General features: G+C 49.1%; 2 protein-coding genes across 2 annotated transcripts in view; one reads left to right on the forward strand and one right to left on the reverse strand.

Annotated features, from left to right (window-relative positions):
• Nucleotides 1-1,124: 1,124 nt before the first annotated feature.
• POLH (DNA polymerase eta) lies at nt 1,125-11,098 on the reverse strand. The gene is made up of 10 exons (XM_059835460.1): nt 10,962-11,098; nt 10,729-10,863; nt 10,423-10,634; nt 9,847-10,016; nt 6,439-6,542; nt 5,295-5,414; nt 4,561-4,684; nt 3,829-3,894; nt 2,976-3,139; nt 1,125-2,107 (listed from the first exon to the last, which is right to left on the reverse strand). The coding sequence occupies exons 1-10, from the start codon at nt 11,096-11,098 to the stop codon at nt 1,252-1,254; spliced, it is 2,088 nt and encodes a 695-aa protein (XP_059691443.1). The 3' UTR covers nt 1,125-1,251.
• Nucleotides 11,099-11,405: 307 nt separating this feature from the next.
• XPO5 (exportin 5) overlaps nt 11,406-21,356 on the forward strand; it is a 29,876-nt gene continuing 19,925 nt past the window's right edge. Inside the window, exons 1-12 of the mRNA XM_059831286.1 lie at nt 11,406-11,511; nt 11,833-11,954; nt 12,612-12,684; nt 13,276-13,413; nt 13,727-13,909; nt 15,867-15,893; nt 16,235-16,420; nt 17,093-17,169; nt 17,615-17,714; nt 19,184-19,267; nt 19,672-19,797; nt 20,035-20,125. Of these exons, the coding sequence (XP_059687269.1) occupies nt 11,407-11,511; nt 11,833-11,954; nt 12,612-12,684; nt 13,276-13,413; nt 13,727-13,909; nt 15,867-15,893; nt 16,235-16,420; nt 17,093-17,169; nt 17,615-17,714; nt 19,184-19,267; nt 19,672-19,797; nt 20,035-20,125 (1,312 nt within the window). The 5' untranslated portion in view covers nt 11,406. The remainder of the gene's footprint in view (nt 11,512-11,832; nt 11,955-12,611; nt 12,685-13,275; nt 13,414-13,726; nt 13,910-15,866; nt 15,894-16,234; nt 16,421-17,092; nt 17,170-17,614; nt 17,715-19,183; nt 19,268-19,671; nt 19,798-20,034; nt 20,126-21,356) is intronic.

A 21,356-nucleotide genomic window follows, 5' to 3' on the forward strand; every position in this document is an offset into this window, starting at 1 on the left:
CTGGGAGGGGAAGCCTGCAGCTGATGAAACTCTTTGCAAAGTGTGTTTCCAAACCCCACCCAATGCTGCCTTGACGTGGCACGTTCCTTCCTCCTGCCCTAAGAGCTGAGTTCAAATTATTGACAGCAGCACTTCAGGAAGAGGCCAGCGGGCTCCTGGCAGCTACTGGTGTGGCATGGAGCTGAGCCCTCCTGGGCAGCTGAGGCCAAGCATGCCCTGGAGCCAGTCTCTCCCTCTGTCAGTGCCTACTTGTCCCCTCCATGATACTCTGTTTTGTTGGCTGTTATAATTTGTGGAGCAGTGGGGCAGCCACTCTGATGTGAACTGTGGCCCAAAGAGCTGAACAAGGCATTCAGCAGAGCATGATCAAAACAGCTACTGGTCATCAAGTTGCATGTAGTATCACTCAGAGGCTGAGGAGGAAAAATGTGATCATACACTCTGCGATGGAGGAAAGCTTTCACAGAGGGCTGTGTGACTGGCATGTTTCCTATCCCTTCCATGAGGACTCCAGCAGTAAGCTATTTATGTGTCAATAGCAATTACCAGGAAATGGTGCCAAGATTTCAAAAAGCCGAACAAAAAGTATGCCCGTACAGCTCCAGCTTCCTCAAATCTTATGTGACATGAGCAGTCTTTCTTGTGTGCTCCAGAGCTGGTGATAAGCATCACACAATACACTGCTAAACAGAGGGAATTGCCAAACTGTCTATAACAAAAATCCTGAGATAGAAAAATTAGCGTCTTCCCCGTGGACAGGGGAGAAGGAACCACAGGGCTAAGCTACCATTTGTAAGTTATATAGTAAGGGGGCAAGGCCTGCAACTGCAGCCAGAGGAGAGAGAACCACCATGAGGTAAAGGCTGGATAGGGGTTCAAGCCGAGACTTGGCTGGAGAGTGGCTGGGATAAGCCACTGTGCTTACAGTGCCTGCTTTTACAGTAGGAACAGAATTACTGAGCAGGGATGCTATGGAAATACTCATGGCAGGAGGTATAGGTGAGAGTATAATGCAGTTTCTGGTAGCACCAAGCAGGCAGAGGCAAGAGAGCAGCCACCAGCTAAACTGGGTACATCCAGCATCATATGCAATTCACAAGTTCCAGTTCCTCTTAGACTTGGGGTAGAGATAATTTATTAGATGTTTCTGCATTAAAACCTGACAGGCACTATAAAAACTTTTAACTGTATTTAAAAACATTGATTCTTTAAAAACACTGATTATCTAAAAACTGCCAGCGTGGCTGGGAGTTAAGGAGGTAAGCGCTTAAAGAAAAAATCTAAAGTTCTTGTCACACCTTCTCTGGGTCGTTTTGCACTAGATTCTGCTGGAGTCTTGGGCTTGTTCTTTGCCTTGGCAGGAGACCTGGAAGCTGCAGCCTTTGGGCTGGGAGCTGCTGCCGAAGCCACGGGAGCACTGGGCTCCAGGAAGGAGCTTTGCAGCTCCAGAGCAAAGTGATAGTCCATGTGCTCTGGGAACTCCCACACCAGCACGAGCTGGCCACACTTCTCGCAGCGCTGCTGGTCCCCCGGCGAGGCAGGAGGGAATGGGGTGAGCTCAGGAAAGGGTGGCAAATTCTGCTCGTTTCCCTCCATAGCTGGCTCTAATTTCAGAAGGGTCCTGGAGCTGGGTGGAGTCGAGGGTACTTGTATAGCATCAGCCAGCGACTTCTCACAGGGAAGCCTCTTGTAAGGAGAAGTAGGGCTCCCATCTCTGGGACTCCACTTCACAGGGGACTCCAGGTCACACTGCACAGAAGCAAGTCCAATGCCATCTCTCTCTTGGTGCTCTAGGGAGCTGGACATAGGTGACTCTGCAGTGGCAGCAGCAGGCAGGCTGGTTGCTACTGCCATCTGTGACTGCTGCCTTTCTGCCACCTTTTGGAAGAATGACTCAATAGCATTAGCTGGCTTCTGCCTAAGCTCTTTGCTTGGGCTCCTAAAGAACTTGACCCTGGGCCTCCTTGAAGACGTGGCGTTTTGGCTGGCAGTGGCAGTGCCATCATGCTGGGTATCACTCGTCAGGAAGGTGGCGATGCCTGCAGAGAGTGTGGCAGGCTCTGAGAACTTGCTTGCCGAAAGAAGCACTGATATGAGCGGTGGAGACCTGCAAAGGAGAGACTAACATCAGTTCAGATGCCAACCTGGAAAGCAAGAAGTCTTTTGAGGTAAGACTTTAAGCAACATAAAATGTTCACAGGCAGGGGACACGGGAAGTGCAGTCTGGATATCTGACAAGGGGTGGGAGAGATGTTTTCTCTGACAAAATGTTAGTATTGCTACCCCCAGAACAGAGTCTCACAGACATAGCAGGGTGCGTTGGGCAGAGCAGAAAGCCTCTTTCCAGAACAGCATTTCCCAAAGGAAAGGGCACAGGAGCAGCTGGCTGCCAGCCTGGACTTCCAGTCCACTACAGGCCCAAGCTGCTGTGAGACTCCCAGACAAGGTGAGAGGGCCTTAAGGGAGCAGCAGCCTTGTTGGAGCATAACAGACGGGACCTTCTTGCCTTAACTATGCCTCAGCCTTCACTGCAGAGCAGGAGGAGAGAAGGAAATAACGTTGAATATGGGAGCTGTGCACCTTAGTTTTCCTTCCTGCCCCAACAGCCTCCTCCCAAAAAGCACCTTTGTCCTTAGGGGAAGAAAACAAGGCATAGCTAGCTTCTCCAGCCCAGCAGGGCAAGGACTGCCTCGCTCCAGTTGGCAGGCTCCAGCCCCCTACCAGTAGCAATCATCAGCTCCAAGTACAGAAGTGTCTCGATGGATGTGGGGCTAGGAAGAGGCTAGGCTCTCACAGCTGTCCTACTGCTAACAAGTGGAGATCGCTGTACTCCGCTCTGCATGTGCTGGGGATGACTTTTCCTGCCAGTCAGCATAACACTCTCATTCCCTTCTGTCAGGTCCCTGGCTCATCCTGCACCTCCTGCAGCAGAGTAACCCCTGACAGGAATGCGAACCACTTCCTCCCACACTCACCAGGCCGCTTGGTGAGCCCCAGCCATGTTGCAGTTTTGGATGAGGGCAAAGGCATCGTTGCACATCTTCTGGGCATCATAGCGGGACAGAGCGCAAAAGCGGGACACCCGGATGTCTCCCGGCATGCGGATGACCACCATCAGCTGCTTGGCCACTCGGTGATTCTGCAGAGAGAAGAGGTAGCTGTGTTTCAAGCGACACCTGCAGGAAAGAGCAGGAAAGGCCGAGGAGACAGTCTCGCTGCCCAGCACCCTGTACGATCAGCTACCACCTCCGGATGATGCTGTGTGACAGATGGCAGCTTGTCCTGCCTGGCCTGATCTCCAGGGGATGAGCTACAGGACAGCCAGTGCTTGTACAGCTGTGCCACAGAGGATGGGAAGCAGTTAGTCCTTGCTTTCCTTCAAAGGCAGCTGCGTACCTTTCTTTGGCCCTCCTGCAGCGATGAAGCTAGCAGATTTCACCCTGGCCTGCAGTCTACCATCTGAATTTGAGCCTATCGCTTCCTCTCACAGCCCACAGCACAGGCAGAGCTGCATCAAAGGGCTTGCAAGGGAGCAGCGTTACAGCAGGATGAAGGTGCAGTAGCTTTCAGGTCTCTGCATCCTAAAGCACGGGACAAGGACTGTCATTAGCCCTGCAGTTCTGGGGCAAAACCATCCTTCCTGGCCAGGCTCCTGCACACCTCTTTACTTGGGGCACCTCAGCACACAGGCACACATCTGAGGGTGAGCAGTTTTCCTCCCCCACCACACACCACCCTCAGTCTCTTGCAAACAGCTCATGGTGCAAAGCTGCACAGCTTCCTGAAGGCCAGCAGGAAGAATGCTGTCCCCGTGCCGCTGCTCCTTACCTGACTCCTGTCCTTGATCAGTCTGGATTCCAGCTCCAAGGCCAGCTGCAGGAGCCAGTGTTGCACCTGGACAAAACAGTGGTAACAGACAAGTTGGGCCTCTGCTCACAGCACTGCCATGAGGCCAGAGCAATGCTCCACACACTGGGGAATGCTAGAGGGGGATCAGACTGGAACGGACACAGACTATCACAAGGCCCTGTATCTGGAGTGCTCCTGGAAAAATCGGCCCAGGTGAGGATTCAGTGCTGGAGGCAAGGCATTGTAGATATCATACAGGTCCTGCAGCATTACTACTAGACTTTGCCAAGTAATCTGGGTCCCTTGCCCTGGATCTCTCTTTGCGTCTCCCTACAGTTCTGTGAGAACCTCTCCCCAGGGATAAGGTGCATCCTCCCTCTTTCTTTGGGCTAGTTACCTGCTTTCTAGCAACCAAGCCCTTGAAGCTTGGCACTATGAATACCTTTTGAACACCCCGGGCCCACAGTTTTGCTTGTGGGAATTACAAGGTTGGACCTCTTTGTGCAAAAGTTTGTCAAAGCATTTCTGTCAAACAGGGATTTCTCTAATTTCTGGGGCCCAAATCACCTCCTCCCACTGAGCCCCTAGGCTGAGTTTCAAGGCACCATGACACAGAAAAGCAGCCGTTTTGCAAGCTAGTCTCAGCTTTTAGAGTTCTCCTCTTCTCCAGTGCAAAAGCCAAGCCTTGTGCTAGATGTAGGCTTCCCCTACCTCCTTCTGTGTGGCCAGGGCTGTCCTCCCAGGGAAGTTCTTGCTGCAGCCAATGGACTGGGGCAGGTACCGGTTTTTGACAGGTTCCTCTTCAATTCCTCTGCACAAGTCATAGAGCCAGGACCTGAAAGCCAGAGGAAGCATGAGGTGAAGGCAGCCACAGACAGGCAGGCATCACTGGGCAGCAAGTCAGCCTTCTGCTGAGCTGTGCTTTCAGCTTTGTGCAAGCTGTGACTGCCTGTCATCCCCATCTCTGCAGCCGCAGCTGAACAGGCAAGGCTTCCTTCAGGCCACAACTGCCTGTCAGCGCAACTCCTCCTCCTCTTCTGAAGCAGCAACAGGTCACCACTCTGCAGGGCACCCCAACCGCCACTCCGGGCCCTGAAGTGGTGTTGCAGGCTCCAGTCCAGCCTTGTTAATTTGCTCTGTAATGAGACTGTCAACCCTGCCTGCTTCCCAGCCTGCAGGGAACCCTTCCACAGCCTCGCCCCATCCTTAGACACTGTAGAGGAAGGCAGAGGAGCTGGCTGACAGGCAAAACATTATCCTGGGGAGGGTGCCTGGGAGCAGGTGAGACTGGAAACCTGTTTGTGGGCCTGCCAGACCAATGCTTCTCAAAGATGTCACTGAAGTTTTACCTTCCAACCTTGCTAATCACTGCAGAACAACCTGTGACTGAAAGGAAGTGTCAGTTCCTGCCAAAAGCCAAGTTGGGGTAAGTGGTTTATCGTTACCCAGTTTTGTCTCCAAAGTGAGTCTGGAGTTCTGTCTCGCTGAACTGCGTCAGCTGCCCGATGTACTCTACTCCCAGGATGTCTGTGATGGCAGTGCCAAGCTTGCCTCCTAGGTTACGGCTACGGCAGAGAAAGAAAGAAAAAGAGAAAACAAAGTGAAGTATCATCTGGAGACTATGTCTGCAGCCAACTCTTCTTGTAGCAGCTAGAAGCAGTCAGGAACAAGCACAACAAAAGGGAACACTTGGTACATAACAGTTCTTCTGCTCGTAGTAGGACACATAGGAGTTGAAGTGGGAACTGTTCCTTAGCTCACCCAGTTTCAGTGTTTCTCCCTCAGCTCCACCTTCAAAACATGATCCCAATCCATGCTCTGAAGAATGCCTCACACGCTCCCTGCTTCCTCTACACAAGCAGGACCCTTACCTGCCTCCCCCTCCCCTCCCCATCCCTAGTGAGACACTGAAGGCAGACAGCAGCAGTGCAGGTCTGGAGAGCAGGACCAGGGATCCATTCCTCTGGAGCAGCAGTGCTGGTAACTCTTCCCTACACTAGGAAAAGTACTTGTGTGCAGTGTGGATACTCAAAACCAAACCACATCTGCTCTCTGGGAGCACGGCTGAGTCACTCACAGTTGCTCCTGGCTTACACCTATGCACCCCAGCAGTCATCCTGAGCACAGCTCTACCCAGGGACAGGCTGCCCACAGAATGCTAGTGGGCTCTTCAAATGGGGTCCCTTCACTGGTAGGGCTGCAGGACCCAAGCATGCACCTCCTGAACTGTCACTCACAGCTGTGAGGGATTACTGGCAGGATATCCTCTCCATTTCTTACAAGCATTGATGAGCAGTTACTGTGGAGTTGAAAGCCTTTGCTGGCTGCTATCAATCAGCATCAAATTGCTCTCTATTGAGTGGCTAGGAACAGTTTCCTACCTTCAAGTGACTTTAGTTCTGCTCACACAAGCAATGATGACAAACCAACAGGAGCAAGTACAACAATGAAGACAAACAGGGCTCTCTTCCTGATAAAAGCCTGGATTGTGGAAGCACAGCACCAGCATTTCAAATACATGGTCTTGCCACAGAGCAGCTCAGCCTGAGCCCCAAGCTGCACAAAAGCAGGCAGCTCCACAGTACTTACATATTGCTGACAGGCAGTTGACTGAAGAGCTGCGGGACAAATCGCGAAGATACTAGTGTCTGGCGGTTGGGCTTGTTTAACCCACAGGCCAGTTTTGCTAGTGTCTGTAACACAGAAGAGGGTGGAAACCCTGTTATTACAAACTTTGCACAGACTCTATTGTGACTCTACCTAATGGCTTGTGCTGTATCACCTCTAAAAGCTGCCTTTGGAATAGCTGCTAGGAAGGATGTGCAGGTTGCACCGTTGCTTGCTGCCAGGTAGTACCCACTCTGGGACTTGGCACGCACTGGCTGGGTACTCTGAAAGCACTGCTGCTTCCAGACTTCTAGCTCTGCAAAGTGCTGGACTCCTGCTCCAGGCAGCTTAGGAGATCTATCACCTGTACTGATTAGCTTAGTTTTCCATCAGGCAAGCATGCTACAGCTTCCAAAGCATCCCCATAATCCTCATCAGGCTATTTCTCTCACTATGTCTTGCTCCTTCATCTTTTACGTTTGTCTTGCTTTTTCTCAATGTCACTATTTTAATCTTCTCTCTGAGAGGTTCACAGCAGCATAATGCTGGAAAAGGCAATCTGCAAAATACAGAATTGCTAGCCTAGAAGGGATGTTGTCTAGCCTATCTGCTATACGGTTTCCCCTCCCACTCTAACTTACCACAGGATGAAAAATACACAAACCAGTTTGAAATACGTTTAGCTGAGTGTTTGGGGTTTTTTTGAACAAGTCTAACAATTTCCTCTTTCACTGCTTTACCACACATTCTATAACTAAGCAAAATTTCTTTCCTGCCTATTAAGCTATGATCTTTATTAACCGCCTGTTTTACAGGCTTATGTATGTTCTCACTCTTTTCTAGACAAAGTAGATCCCTTTCCTTCAACTTTTAATATACAGTCATTTTCCAGATGTCCAGTTATTGTTATTCTTGTTTCACTGGAGACTCTTCCAAGTTTACCCACACTGTTCATAAAGTGAAGAGCTGCAAGCTGAACCAATCACTGAGACTTTGTGGGGAGAAATAATTTACTTCTTCTGACACCTTCTCTAATCTGCACATGCTGAACAGGATTTGCCATTTCTACAAGAGCACTCTTACTACTGACTCATCCTGCTGCTTGTCCACAGTAACTCTAGGCTACTTCCTGCGACTTAGGAAAAAAGCAGCCAGCAGGCTTTTGGCTATAAAACACAAAAACAGCCAGTGAGGAGCATAAGAAGCACTGCTTGATGATTTAAGACTGTTTCTGGGCTTTTCCAAGCCCAGAATTTTCAGCTCTAATTTCATCTCCCAGAACTCCCACAGCCCAGGCTCTGAGCCCCATCTGTGCTTATCATGACCTGAATTCCTACAGCTTTTTCCTCTCTATTGGCTTCAGTGAAAATACTGGCTTTTAGCAGGCCTCAGACAGATGCCCTCAGTATCCCACTCTAAACATCCCAATTTCAGTGCAACTCACTGAAGAAAATCATTATGGAAAACAATAAGATTTTCTTCAGCTAGATACATGCTCTTCAGATAAGCTCAGTCATATTGTGTTTTGCTAGGGTGTCATCATCAGCTTATGCGGCTCAGGGTGAGATGCATTAGAAACCTTAAGGTCAACACCTCACATCTGCACCTTCCCCTGTACATTAGGCCACTTACGCTGTCAAAGAGCGCACATAAATGAGTTTGGCATGAGTGCTTCTTGCTAAAACCATGCTGTTATCCTACAGGTGCTTCCAAATAGCTCATTCAATTATTTGGTCTTTTATCAGCTGGGTTCCTGGTGTACTCTAACAAGTTAGCTCACTAGGAAGAAAAGTCCCTCAGAAGAGTTTTCTTCAGGAAAAAATGAGAGCTTGAAGCACGAAACCTCCACCTTGAGTTTTAGGCAACAGTGGCTGTAGCCAGAGAATGGTTTTTACTGACACAAATTCCCAGCGACTTGGAGGAAGAAGAATACCAGTTTGGGGCACTGAGGTGAGTCGGGTTGCTTTTCCTCTTCTGGTCCAGCAGTCTTTAGCCCTGCTGGCCGTGCTTTGGGTGATGCTCAGCCAGCTGCTGAGAGCAGCCACAAGAGCACCTCGTGCATGACAGCAGCTGCAGAAACAAACAGACTTTGATGCTGCAGCTATAGAGGGTTTCCTGCTGGGTGAAACACAGGGTGGTTTACTGAGAGCACCTAGCACTCATTTCCTTCTTTGCAGAAAACGTTTGTACCTACAGAGGTGAGCTGGCTGTGGAAGCACTGTAGCATGTTCTGCACAGCCACATGTAGACTCTGGTAATCTCTGCATTGTGCTTGCTAGTATAGATATACGGTTCTTCAGGGACAGCACAGTACATCGTAATTTCCTTACTCCCTTTAAAAAAAAAAAAAAGAGAAGAATAATGCTGGAATAGAAAATGGAAGCTGGTAGAAGCTGCTAGGGATAGCAGGGATGTTCTCTGTTATTCTTGATTAAAGAGAGCAAAAAGGCAAATTGAACATCTCTTCCACTGGAAATTTCTACACTAGTGATCTTCCTCAGTTAACTCATTTCTGCCTCACAGTCTGCTCTAGTTTCAAAGTGAACTAGTGCAGAACTAGCTTCAGTACCTGTGTACAGCTGACAATAGTTCCAGTTGTTTCTACAGCAGTCTAAAATGAAATTTATCTTCCTTAAGTTCCAAAGCATCATTCAGTCTTTATCTTTTTCTTTTTTCAGTCAGAGCCTGCATCTTTAAAATCATAACTGTACAGATAAGCCCCTTTTGCAAAGAATGAAATGAGTGCTAGGTGCTCTCAGTAAACCGCCCTGTGTTTCACCCAGCAGGAAACCCTCTATAGCTGCAGCATCAAAGTCTGTTTGTTCCTGCAGCTGCTGTCATGCACGAGGTGCTCCTGTAGCTGCCCTCAGCAGCTGGCTGAGCATCACCCAAAGCACGGCCAGCAGGGCTAAAGACTGCTGGACCAGAAGAGGAAAAGCAACCCGACTCACCTCAGTGCCCCAAACTGGTATTCTTCTTCCTCCAAGTCGCTGGGAATTTGTGTCAGTAAAAACCATTCTCTGGCTACAGCCACTGTTGCCTAAAACTCAAGGTGGAGGTTTCGTGCTTCAAGCTCTCATTTTTTCCTGAAGAAAACTCTCCTGGGGGACTTAAAATCCTTTTCTCTTCCTAGCAAGCTAACTCATTAGGGTACACCAGGAATCCAAGCAGTAAATAGAGTGCTGACTGCATAGGCCACGTCTCTGGGAAAAAAAACTCCTCCCCTTCCCAGGTGTCCTATAATTTCCCTGAAGGTGTGCTCACACATGGCTGCATTCCCCACTCAGCTCATCTTCTATGGGAGACTTGGAAGAGTGCATAGAAGAGTGTCTACAGCACATTCTGACTCTGCTAATCAGAAGAAATCAGGCGGATGTCTTACACACGTACCTTGTTGTGTGAAATCCCAGCTGAACACCTGAATCCAGTGGCTGCTTCTACAGCCACCCTCATTTCTTCCACAATTATTGCACCCATGGTCAGCTGCAGGTCAGGACAATCAGGGTTATCGAAAGACAGCGACGCTAGCCACTCGTGCAAGCCACGTTGCCGCAGCTCCTCTAGAAAAGGGATACAAAGAGGATCAGCGTGGGCATTTCTTGCTGGGCCCAGCAAAGGGACCGGTAGCATCGGCCAGCCCCAGCCAACAGCCACATGCTTCTGTAACTACAAGCCAACAGCAAGGATGAAAAGCGGGCACCTTAAGAGCCACTCGCTGGGCAAAACAGAGATGACGTTTACCGTGCTTTTGCTTCAGGGGAGATAAAGCAGCCCACCCCCTACCTCACTTGATGTACAGGGAGCGTTACAGTGCAGCAGGAGAGGGACCGCACAGAGCGGTGCTGAGGGACGCGGTGTGTGGCCTCAGAGCAAAGCCGTTAGAGCCGCCCAGCCGCGGTATGCAAAGCGCCGGCCCCGGCGGCTGAAGCCCCGCGGGGCCGGGGCCGGGGCCGGGTCGGTGCGTACCCTTCCCGCCGGGCTGGGGGCCGGGGTCGTCGGGCAGCCCCTGCACGAAGGTGGTGGGCAGCAGCGCGGCCGCCAGGGGGCCACCCCGCAGGGCCCGCAGCCGCTCCCGCGCGCTGCCCGTCAGGTCCAGGTACGCCTCGTCGATGCTGGCCCGCTCGATGGCGGCGAAGCGCGACAGCACCTGCATCACCTCCGCGCTGGCCTCCCGGTACCTGCCGGGCGGCGGGAACAACCTCAGGCGCCGCCCCGCGTAAGGCGGCCCCCGCCGCCGCCACCACCCCCGGCCCGATCCCCGGCCCCGCTCACCGGGTGAGGTCCGCCTTGCCCCGCGCCTGCGGCACCCGCGCCAGCGCCAGTTCGGGGCACAGCGCCCGCGCCTCCGTCGCCCACATCCCGCGGGACACGCCGAAGGCGCGCGCCTCGTAGCTCACCGCGATGATCCTGCAAGACACGGAGGGCAGTGCAGGGCGGGCCGGGCCGGGCCGGGCCCACGGGAAGCGGTGCAAGGGGCCGGGGCCCGCAACGGCGGTGGCACCTACCCGCCGCCCTGCCACTCGGTGTACTGCACCACGGCGCAGGGGCGACCGCGCAGTTGTGGGTCGAGGCGCTGCTCCACCTGCATGAAGAAGCAGTCCATGTCCACCAGGGCGACCACGCGCTCCCGCCCCCGTGACATGGCCGGTGCCGCCACCGCCGCCACCTCCCGCCCAACTGACCGGCCGCCCGCCCGGCGGGGTGGGGTGGAACGGGGCCCCGCCCCAACTCACCGCCTCCCGGGAGTCGTAGTCCCCGCGCGGGGCACGCCGGGAGTTGTCGTTCTCGGAGGGGTTGGCAGCGGCGGTGAGCGGCGCATGCGCTTTCCCCGCGAGCTCCTTCCCCACAGCACATGCGCAGACCCTCTGCGGTGCCGCGCGTGCGCCGCGTGCTGGCCGCCCCATCCTCTCGCTCGTCGGTGGCCGGTGGCGCGCTCCCGCCGGCGCAGCCATGTCCGCCGAGCAGGTGAGCAGCCTCTGCGAGCAGCTGGTGAAGGCGGTGACGGTGATCATGGACCCGGCCTCCACGCAGCGCTACCGCCTGGAGGCGCTCAAGGTACCTGGCCGGGGAGGGGAGGCGGCGGGCTCCGGCCACGCGGGTGCCCCGTCCGCACGGCCCCGGGGTCCGTTCGGGCCCGGCGGGCGAGGTGGGGGGCGGGCCGGCCCCAGGCAGCCCCCGAGCAGCCCCCGAGGCGCTGGGAGTCGTCAGCAAGCGGGGGAAGGCGGCGGGGGCTGCGCCTGCGCGGCGCCCCCCCCCCCCCCCCGGCGTGCTCCCCGAGGGGTAGGGGTGGGGGCTGCCTCCCCCGCCCCGTTACCGGCCGCCGCGTGCCCGCCCCTGTGTTTTAACTGCGTGCGCGTGTCCCTGGTCCTTTCCCAGTTCTGCGAGGAGTTCAAGGAGAAGTGTCCCATCTGCGTGCCCTGCGGGCTGAAGCTGGCGGAGAAGACGCAGACGGCCATCGTGCGGCACTTCGGCCTGCAGATCCTGGAGCATGTGGTCAAGTAAGGCAGCTCGTCCCGCTGCCGTGCCGCCGCGCCGGGGAAGGGTGCCGGCCCGCTGCCATGCAGCTCCTGACGTGGGCTCTGCTCCCCTCCCGTTCCAGCCCCTCCCACTTCAGGGAGGCACTTTCGGGATGCAGAAAGTCTGTCTGTTCTGAGGACGGTTGCTGTCCTGCTCTCTTTCTTTCCCCTTCTGTAAAAGAAGGAGAGGAGAAAATGGCTTTCAGGCAGGTTGGGAAGGTTAATTCACCGAGCTCTAAGGCGCATTGACATCGCAAGATGGAAATAAGCACACAGGGTTATCAGTAGGTCTTTGCAGTCTTCTCTGTCATTAGCCACATGCTGACAAAGAGGCTTTGTATTAGTTCAGTTCTGAGATTCCTCTCTCTGCCGCCTCTACAGACCTGATGCTTTGTGCTTTTGCTGCTGCTTCTCGTGTCTGTTGACCTCAGTGCTGCATGCCTCTTTGCCAGCAGCAGTTTTAACTCAGCCTTTTTATTAAGGGATTGGGCACTGGCAGAGTCAGTGAGCTGTAGTGTCTCTCTAGTTTAGGTAAAGAAATGATGGTTCAGTGAGAATCAAGTCAGAGATCTTTATAAATGTTTTGACTTGGTGTCCTTTTTGTTTCTTTCTTTTTGTTTTCTAAACTCTTTTGAACAGGTTCCGCTGGAACAATATGCCTCGCCTAGAAAAAGTTTATCTAAAGAACAATGTCATGGGCCTTATATCCAGTGTAAGTACCTTCTACCCCAGACTGTTCTCTGAAACATGATTCTCTCACTTGGAGATAGAAAGTTGGGAGCGAAAGGAAAAAAGACTCCAGTTAATTAGCACAGAGGACCTGAATTCAATTCTGCGTGTCATTACCTTCTTGCTGTGCATCCCTGGTTGTTCAGTGCTTTTCTCTTGTAGTCAGGTCAATAACCATGTCACCTCACACAGCAGGAAGTTGTGAGGCTTGTATAACACATATAAGGTACATTTTCTTTTCTTAGGAGGAAATTAAGGAAATATGGATGTTCTTATCCTTTGCAGGAATACTAAAGTCATTATCTTAGTCGTGTTTTCTCTATCATTGTGATTGCTCTTGTGACCAAGTGATCTTCTTTTGAGGAAAATACTTTTGGTTCCCAGAGTTCACTAGCTATGGGAGTTTGGGAGGGTGGGAGTGTCAGCCAAGGTAGCTGGGATGAAGAGCTGCCCAATCTTGTGTTTTGTTCTGTTGTTTTTATTTTGTGTGGTTTAGAATATTTGCAACCACTGTGATTCCCAAGTCAGAATTATAAATGTCTGATGTTTGCTGTCCGCCCCTCTTCTATCACAGGGAACTCAAAGTATTCTGGAGGAGGAAAGTCACATTAAGGATGTTCTGTCTCGCATTGTGGTGGAGATGATCAAGCGTGAATGGCCTCAGCACTGGCCTGACATGCTAAAGGAGCTGGATACTCTCTCCAAGCAAGGGGTATGAAACACATCTGTCTGTTCTCTTCTGCTTGCTCATAGTATGGGTTTCAGTCTTCCATCATCCTGAGGAAAGCCTAACTCACTCATGGTCGGGTGAGACAGGCTGATGATGGACGCAAAAATCCCTGTAAGACTAAGTTATTCTAGGAGATGATTTTAGCAGAGAGAGGGCCATCCTCCTGTCTTGTTTTCCCAAGGTGTGACTTATATCTTCATGCATGCTCGCTTTCTCTCTACATGTCTGAGCTAGCCTCTACGGATTTTAAGGTTTGAACTGTGCTGATGGAGTGTATTTCATTTTGGGACATCAGGAGACTCAGACGGAACTGGTGATGTTCATCCTCCTACGTTTGGCAGAGGATGTGGTGACTTTTCAAACTTTGCCTACCCAGCGGCGACGAGATATCCAGCAAACCCTCACCCAGAACATGGAGAAGATCTTCAGCTTCCTACTAACTACGCTGCAGCAGAATGTCAACAAGTACAGACGCATGGTAAGAGTCTCCTTTCCTTGGGTTCAGTCAGTGTTGGAGGCATTTAGGAATTGGGATACAACTCACAAGTTGTTGGGGAAGCAAGTGCAGAAACTGCCTGAAATCTGTTGCTGTCGCTGTGAGGTAGGGATCTCCTGTGGCCTGGGAAGCCAGTGCTGATCAGAGAGACTGAACACACAAGGTTGGCAAGGGTTAGTGTTGATAGTTTCAATTTGCTAGTGTGATAGTTTAAATTTGCTTGAGTGGATGTGTGCCTCATCCATACTGTTGGAATGCTCCACTGACACTAGGGGTGTATGGCTTAGCAAAATGAAGGTGTGGTTGTGGCAGAAGTGGGTAGATTTGGGGTAGTTTATGTAACACACAGCGGTAAAGAGATGCCATCCTGGGCTCGCATCTGCTCTCTTATGCTGCAGTGGTGTCTTTGTGGTGATGCACCAAAATGCATGAGTTCTTGATGTCTTGGCATTGCATCTGGGCCTCTCTGGTCCTTTTCTCCAAGAGCTCAGGTCAGGAAGCCCTTTTTTGTCAAGTTGTGGTAAGGAATGCTCTTCCTTTTGTGTAAAGAGACTTCTTTCCTGAATTCTTACCTAGAGTCAGAGATGTGCAGGTTGGTTAAGATGGATGGTGAAGGCAAGTCTCTACCCCAGTCTGTTCCTGTGAGAAGGAAGTGGATTTGAGAGTGAAGCACAACTGAGAAACCAACCTAGAAATAAGTTGCTTAGGGGTATCTCTTGTTCTTTTTTTCTGTGAATTAAAATCCAGAGTTAGACTAAATGTGAAACTGGGAGGCAGTGAAGAACCCTCTCCTACCTGACTTTTGTTCGTTTTCCTGATGCACTGACAGGCTGAACAAACCCACCTGTAGAGCACACAGTTCTCTGTGCAGTTCATTGTGGTGGGTGGGAGACCCTGGTGCATTCTGTAGTCTGGTTGAAATGCATTTCCAGGTAAGGTTTGAATTGCAGTGCTTGAGGCTCTGAAGTGTGGCTGCTTCTGCTAACGGTGGAATCTTTCTGATTGGCAAGGTTGGAGCACCCCAGGAACAAGAAGCCCTCACCACTCCACAGGTTAGCAGATCTTTGGGATGTTTGTGCACAGGGTAAATTCCGAGGGTTGGGTGTTCAGTTACCTGTCTGCACACTGAGACTGGGGGAGATGATGGACAGTTCCCTAAGACCATAATAATCTGCAGTGCTTATAAGTATGCAGTTCTGGTATGGTGGTTCAGTTGTTAAATGTTTGGGACACAACTAGATTAAGTTAAAATCACTGCACTGAATGCATTGATGGACAGAGTTTCCAAACCAAAACCTTGCAGTGGAAAGAAATGCTTATGGTGTCTTTGCATCTGAAAAACAAATCAAACCTGAGTGTCTGAGGGACTCCTTTGCATTAGTCAAAAAGATGGTGCAAGTAGTGCATTGCTGCTCTTAAGTGTTCGGACCTGGGAGTCCGGCTGTAAGCTCTCGCCCCAGCTTTCTCTCCAGCTGCCTTTCTGACCACAGACAAATCACTTACCCTTTTCAGACATCAATCTCAGTACATAAAAGCCACCAGCATCTTTCAGAGTCTGGCTTTTGGATGTAAGATACTTTAAAAGGTCAGAAATTTCTTCCCTGCAAGCTTCTATGAAGCACTGAAATGCCTTTCCTTCTTGTCCCCTGTGTCCCCCTGGTGCCTGCTGACTGGAGTGTCATCTTTTGGGTGAGAAGGAAATTGGGGCTTAACTTGCAATTCAAAGTCCTGTTGTCTTACCTGCCAGGGTGCTGTGAAGGTGGTTATGATGGCTGCAGCAATGTCCTGAGCAGGAGACTGTGTTGCAGCCTTTGTCAGTAGGGAGCTGTTCTGTGAAGCTGACTCTGGCTGTGTTCTCGAGAATAAGTCTGTCCAGCAATGGCTGAGTGGAAGTGTGTGCTGTAGCTGCTTGCTTACCATCTATTGTTTTCTTTTTCAGAAGGCTGATCTGGCTCAGGAGCCGAAGGTGAGTGGAGCTATGTGCGAGTTAGTGCGTTAGTCATTCTTAAGACCAAGATTGCTTAGAACCAGGCTTCTCCCAGGCTTTGGAGTCTATTACCTGTAAGTCTCATTTATGGATGGCTTTTTTCACCCGTAATACAAATTCCTGGAGAAGAGAGAAGTGAGGCATAAGTGGAGAAATGCCCAGGCCTTAACTGACATCCTTAGTGTGGGGACTTGGACCCTTCTGCTGCCATCTCACTCTCAGGGCGGTTCCTGATACTGTTCTTCCAGGCAGTGGACGCCTTTAGGTGGGAATTGGTGTTTCTCTCTGACTCTGACCTCTTGCCTCCTCTCTGTTCACAGGCCCAGGCAAACTGCCGCGTGGGGATAGCAGCACTCAATACCCTGGCTGGCTACATTGACTGGGTGGCACTGAGCCACATCACAGCAGACAACTGCAAGCTCTTGGAGATGTTGTGTCTGCTCCTAAATGAACCTGAGCTCCAAGTAGGAGCAGCAGAGTGTCTCCTGATTGCTGTCAGCAGGAAAGTGAGTTCTTCCTCCTCAGCTTCTCTGGCTCCCCTTTGTTGTCCTCCTATTCTCCTATATAATTCTTCAGATTGAGCAATGATATCTTTGCCCTTTTATTTAAAAAACGAAATTCAAATTTGGCTGCTTATGTTAATGATATTTAGCATTAATGTCATGCCAGTACAATACATACAGCAACTGTTAGAACCCTTTCCAACTTCTGTGCTCGCCTCTTCTCACAGTTTTGAAGTTGGAGATCCCCATTAACTTTTTTTCCCCACTTTCTACGACTGTGAAGTGGGAAATATTGTCACCAGCTGCATCATCTGACACCTCAGAGCAATGACAGCGGGATCTAAACAGATGATTTGACCCATACATTCACAAACAGCTTAGTGTCAAGGCTGAGTGTTTTTCAGGTGCTGTTACGTAACTAGCCAGTCTGTAGTGAAGAAGAGTTAATGTCTCAGGATCAGTTTTTCAGTTTAAAGTTCCTGTGGTGGGATTGCTTAGGGAAATTTTTTGACATCAGGAACACCTTAGCTTTTTTGGCAAGTTTTTACTGAAATCATTTGTGGACTGTAAGCCCCTCCCCAGATGGAAGGACAGCCGGGGATCTCCTAATTTCACTTGCAGATGGGAATAAATAGTTATGTTCTAATCGAGGCATTTGGCTTATTTTACACATAGGGTAAGCTGGAGGATCGGAAGCCTCTGATGGTCTTGTTTGGAGATGTTGCCATGCACTACATTCTCTCTGCTGCCCAGTGAGTACCATCCTGCTGCTGTACTTTCACACAAAACTGCATACAAATGGCTTTATTGATGTGATTTGCAAAAGATATTGCTGCTCAACTGCAGAAAGCTGGGACTGGGTTAGAAGAGAAGAAAAGCACCATTTCTTTCGCAAAACTTGAAAAAATGCAAGTTTTATCAAATCGCATAATTGAAGGACAAAATGGTGTAAATATAACAGCTTCCCCAGCTTTCTCTTTTAGCCTGAAACTGATCAGGAGAGACTCTTCAGAGAGGCAATTTCAGAGGTTTTAGATGCCAGTAAAGCAGTGCTTCTTGGTAATAGCAAAGAAATCCCACTGTGATAAAATCAAATTGCTCTAGTCCTCTTTTTATCTACAAGATAGATAGCAGTGTGCCTGTTATCTACAGCGTGAGTAACTGTGATCCTGTTTTTCCTTCTCCCCTCATTCCCAGGACAGCAGATGGAGAAGGCCTGGTGGAGAAGCACTATGTTTTCTTGAAGAGACTTTGCCAAGTTTTGTGTGCATTGGGCAGCCAGCTATGTGCGTTGCTAGTAAGTCTCTACTTATACCAGCAGCAACCCTGGCAAGGCTAGTTTTTAGGGCTGGGTGTGAGGCAACTCTGATCTAAGGTAGGACCAGGGTTCTCTCTGCACATTTGGTAGCCGTAGGGTTCTCTGCCTGCGTTTGGTAGAGGCAGAAATGGCTGTGCTTACAAGTGGGATAACTGTATCCTGCCAAGTCACAGGAATGCAGAATGGAGGGACCCTGACTGATTCCTTCGGCTGTCATCAAAAATCATCTTCTGTAACCTCTGTAAAATGCTGAAGCTTTATTGAAAATTGGTCAAATTTCTTGCTGTCTACTGCTACAGAAAAACTACTCCAGGAAATTACTCCTGTTGGAAGCCTTTTAATTTTCCCTGTTAAAAATAACTCAAAGAGTATACTTGTTTGTTCTACCAAGATTCTGTCAAGTTGAAGGAAGAAACAGGTTTTTTTCCTGCTGTTCATCTTTCCAATGCTTTGTGTCAATGTTGAGATGAAGATGCACACTGATACTTTGCATGTCATGCTGGCTGCTGAATTCCTGCTCTCTCCATTCAGCACAGTGCTTCTACAGTAAGGAAGGCAGACTTGTTGAGAGATGCTGTTTGTGGCGAGACTGAGGCAGCCAGCCTGTGCAAGTGGTAGAGCAGAGTAAATTCTCACAGGGAAGTAAAGGAAAAAAAAAAAAAAAAACACCAAAAAAACCCACCCTTTGAGAATTTTTCCCTAAAAAGAATGGACATCAAACAGAGGGTGTGTTATTACTTTCAGTGACTTCACTTGCTGTTAGGCAGTGGGAGCTGTTAGTCCGTAATGAAGTAATGAGATGGGGATTTGAGTCCTCTCATCAGTATTCACTCGGGAGAGGCAGCACTTAGCTGTACGGCTCCAGAACAGGGATCTTGAGGGCACCAGGTCATATTACGGTTCACTAACCAGGAGCAGCAAAACCTTGAATTTATGGCTCTGGGTAAAACTTATTTTCCTGACAAACTTCCCAGAAAGTTATTGATAAGAGATATCCATACATTAAATACAGTAAACATTTGGAGGAATGGGAGTGAAATCATCTGGGTGTATTTGCTTGTGAAATTCCGCAGTCTGCAGTTGAGAATTGCTCCACCTTGGTACTGCTGGGTGGGCTTGACCCAACAGGAGTAAAATTGTGACTCATGGCAGTAGCCCCAGCGGCTATGAATTTGGTTTTAACAGAACTCTAGTATCTGAGAAGTCACCTTTTTCTCTTGAATGAGGGTGATGCTGTCTCCAGCGCCCCCAGGCTGGTCAGCAGAATTTGCTACTCCTCAGGCTATACTGCTTTCAGGAAAAATCGCAGTTCAGTGTTTTTCTCTCTGCTCCTTTACAGTCTGTGGCCTTGGATGTAGTGCTCCTACTTTACCCAGAGACATACTGCTTGCGAGCCCAGCGTGACATATAGTTAGTATTTTGTCTGATATTGTTTGTCTTCCTAACAGGGCTCAGATTCTGATGTGGAAACGCCAGTCAACTTTGGAAAATACCTTGACTCGTTTTTAGCCTTCACAACCCACCCCAGCCAGGTATGTAAAGGGCTGAAAGTCTCATATATGTCTATGTAAGAATGTGTGAATGCATAACTGAACTAACCTATAGAAGACTGCAGAACTTCAGCTGTCAAATATTGCTTTCCAGGCTCTCCATTTCAGCTGAAGACCTGGAAGGCAGAGTGGTTTCACCTTCATTACCACTCTGTTAGGAACAGTGCCTGAGGTGCTGAGTAGAAAGCGTAGAATTTGCAATCATCCCTATTATTTACTTTGAGATTTTTGGTGTTCTGGAAGTTCGGGTTGAGCCAGCGAGGTGCCTTGGACTCAGCCGAATAGTCAGTGTAATTTGCTATTGCCTTCTGATAGTAACACTTAATGTTGTTAGCAGTGGAGATTCCAGAACTGAAATCCTTCTTTGTTCCCTCTTCTCCCCCCAGTTTCTGCGCTCTTCCACTCAGATCACGTGGGGAGCCCTCTTTCGGCATGAAGTTCTGTCTCGCGACCCCTTGTTGCTGGCTATGATTCCCAAGTATCTCCGTGCATCTATGACCAACCTAGTGAAGGTACATGCGAACTGTGGCCAAATAGGTGTGAGAAGGTGCCTAGGTGAACATGACCTGTGGATCATGGGGGAGAAACTACATTTTTATTATGTCTTGCCACAGACATGATCTCCAGGCCACTGAGCAAACAACATTTTACTGTCTGCTCCTTGCCTTCAGTCTTCATCTCTTTGAAGCTGGTTTTAGCTGTGATGGGTGACTTCTCATCCTTCCTGACCTTGTCCGCTTTGTCTCCAGGTGGGTTTTCCCTCTAAAACAGACAGTGCCAGTTGTGAATACTCCCGCTTTGATTTTGACAGTGATGAGGACTTCAATGCCTTCTTCAACTGTAAGTTGCCATCACCCTGTGTGGAAGCTGTTGTCTGTGCTTTTCGTCTTACTTTCAGTTGCTGGCAGAGCTTGGAGCCTATCGTGTTGGCTGGGCAGTTTCCACTTGTGTCTTGACTCTTTCAGCCTGGATCACAGAATAAAACTAACTTAGGATTTTCCTGTGGCAGATCAGGCATTTAATTTTACTTACTCTTTGATACTATTTTGCTTGCTGGCCAGGTAGGTGGCCTAGTAGCATTTGCTGCCTAGTGTCAGAGAAAATGTGGAAATTGAAAGGAAATGAAACAGCCTGGAGTCCTGCTCAGGTTGGGAGAGGAAGGCAGATTATAAAAGACTTTAAATGTCATTCCAGAAAGGAAATCTGTCTTGGCCCTGCTAAGCTTCTGGTTAAGTACCAATAGCTAGACTTGAGCAATTAAAATAGCCAGATATGATCATGATCTTAAACCAGCAAATGGGGAACACTGGGTATTAGTAGTTTTAATTTTTTTCTTTCTTTTTGAATGTTACTTCCCAAAACTGAGGTTGGTTCTCACTGGCTGGTATAGTTTGGTACTCACTTGGTGGCATGGAGGATGTGCTTAATAAATTACTTAAATTCTTACTTTTTACATTTATGTTTGAAGATTTTGAGTGTTGCAATTTTTCCTGCTTAGTTTATTTGTTGCTTATTGTAATAAATCTATTTGGGTGGAAATCAAAAAGTAGCTAAATGCATAAAGCCAGAATTCGAAATAATTTTTGGGAGTTAAATGATATTGAAGGTATACATATATAAAAAAATAAAACTGATTTGAAACACAAAATAAAATTACTTGGTAAAACAACTTTTTTTAAAAAATGCAAGTTGCATCTGTAGTCAGCAGAGAAGATTCTTTTGTGTGGTCATGTATTGGAATATTTTGGAACAAAGGAAATTCCTTTTTCTGTGCTTTTCATAACTTTTTGAAATTGAAAACAAGACTTCTTTGGGTTTTTTGAGTTTGCATTAGCTTGTCAGCCTAGAATCTGAACTGGGTTAAGTTGAATAATCTAGAAAAAGTGTGTTTAGCTGAAGGAAGTGGTAGTTATCTAATGCTGTTTTTCTATCTTGGTATCTCAATGTGCATTGTAAGCAGCAAACATGTATAGTTTAAAGAATTTTTTAAATGAAAAATAGAGGCTTAATCATAGTAAATCTGGGTTTAGCATAGATTTCCATAATTCATACTGCATTTTAATTGCCCTTC

This window comes from Gavia stellata, chromosome 2 (assembly GCF_030936135.1).
Source record: "Gavia stellata isolate bGavSte3 chromosome 2, bGavSte3.hap2, whole genome shotgun sequence".
In the NCBI taxonomy this organism is placed as follows: Eukaryota; Metazoa; Chordata; class Aves; order Gaviiformes; family Gaviidae; genus Gavia; species Gavia stellata.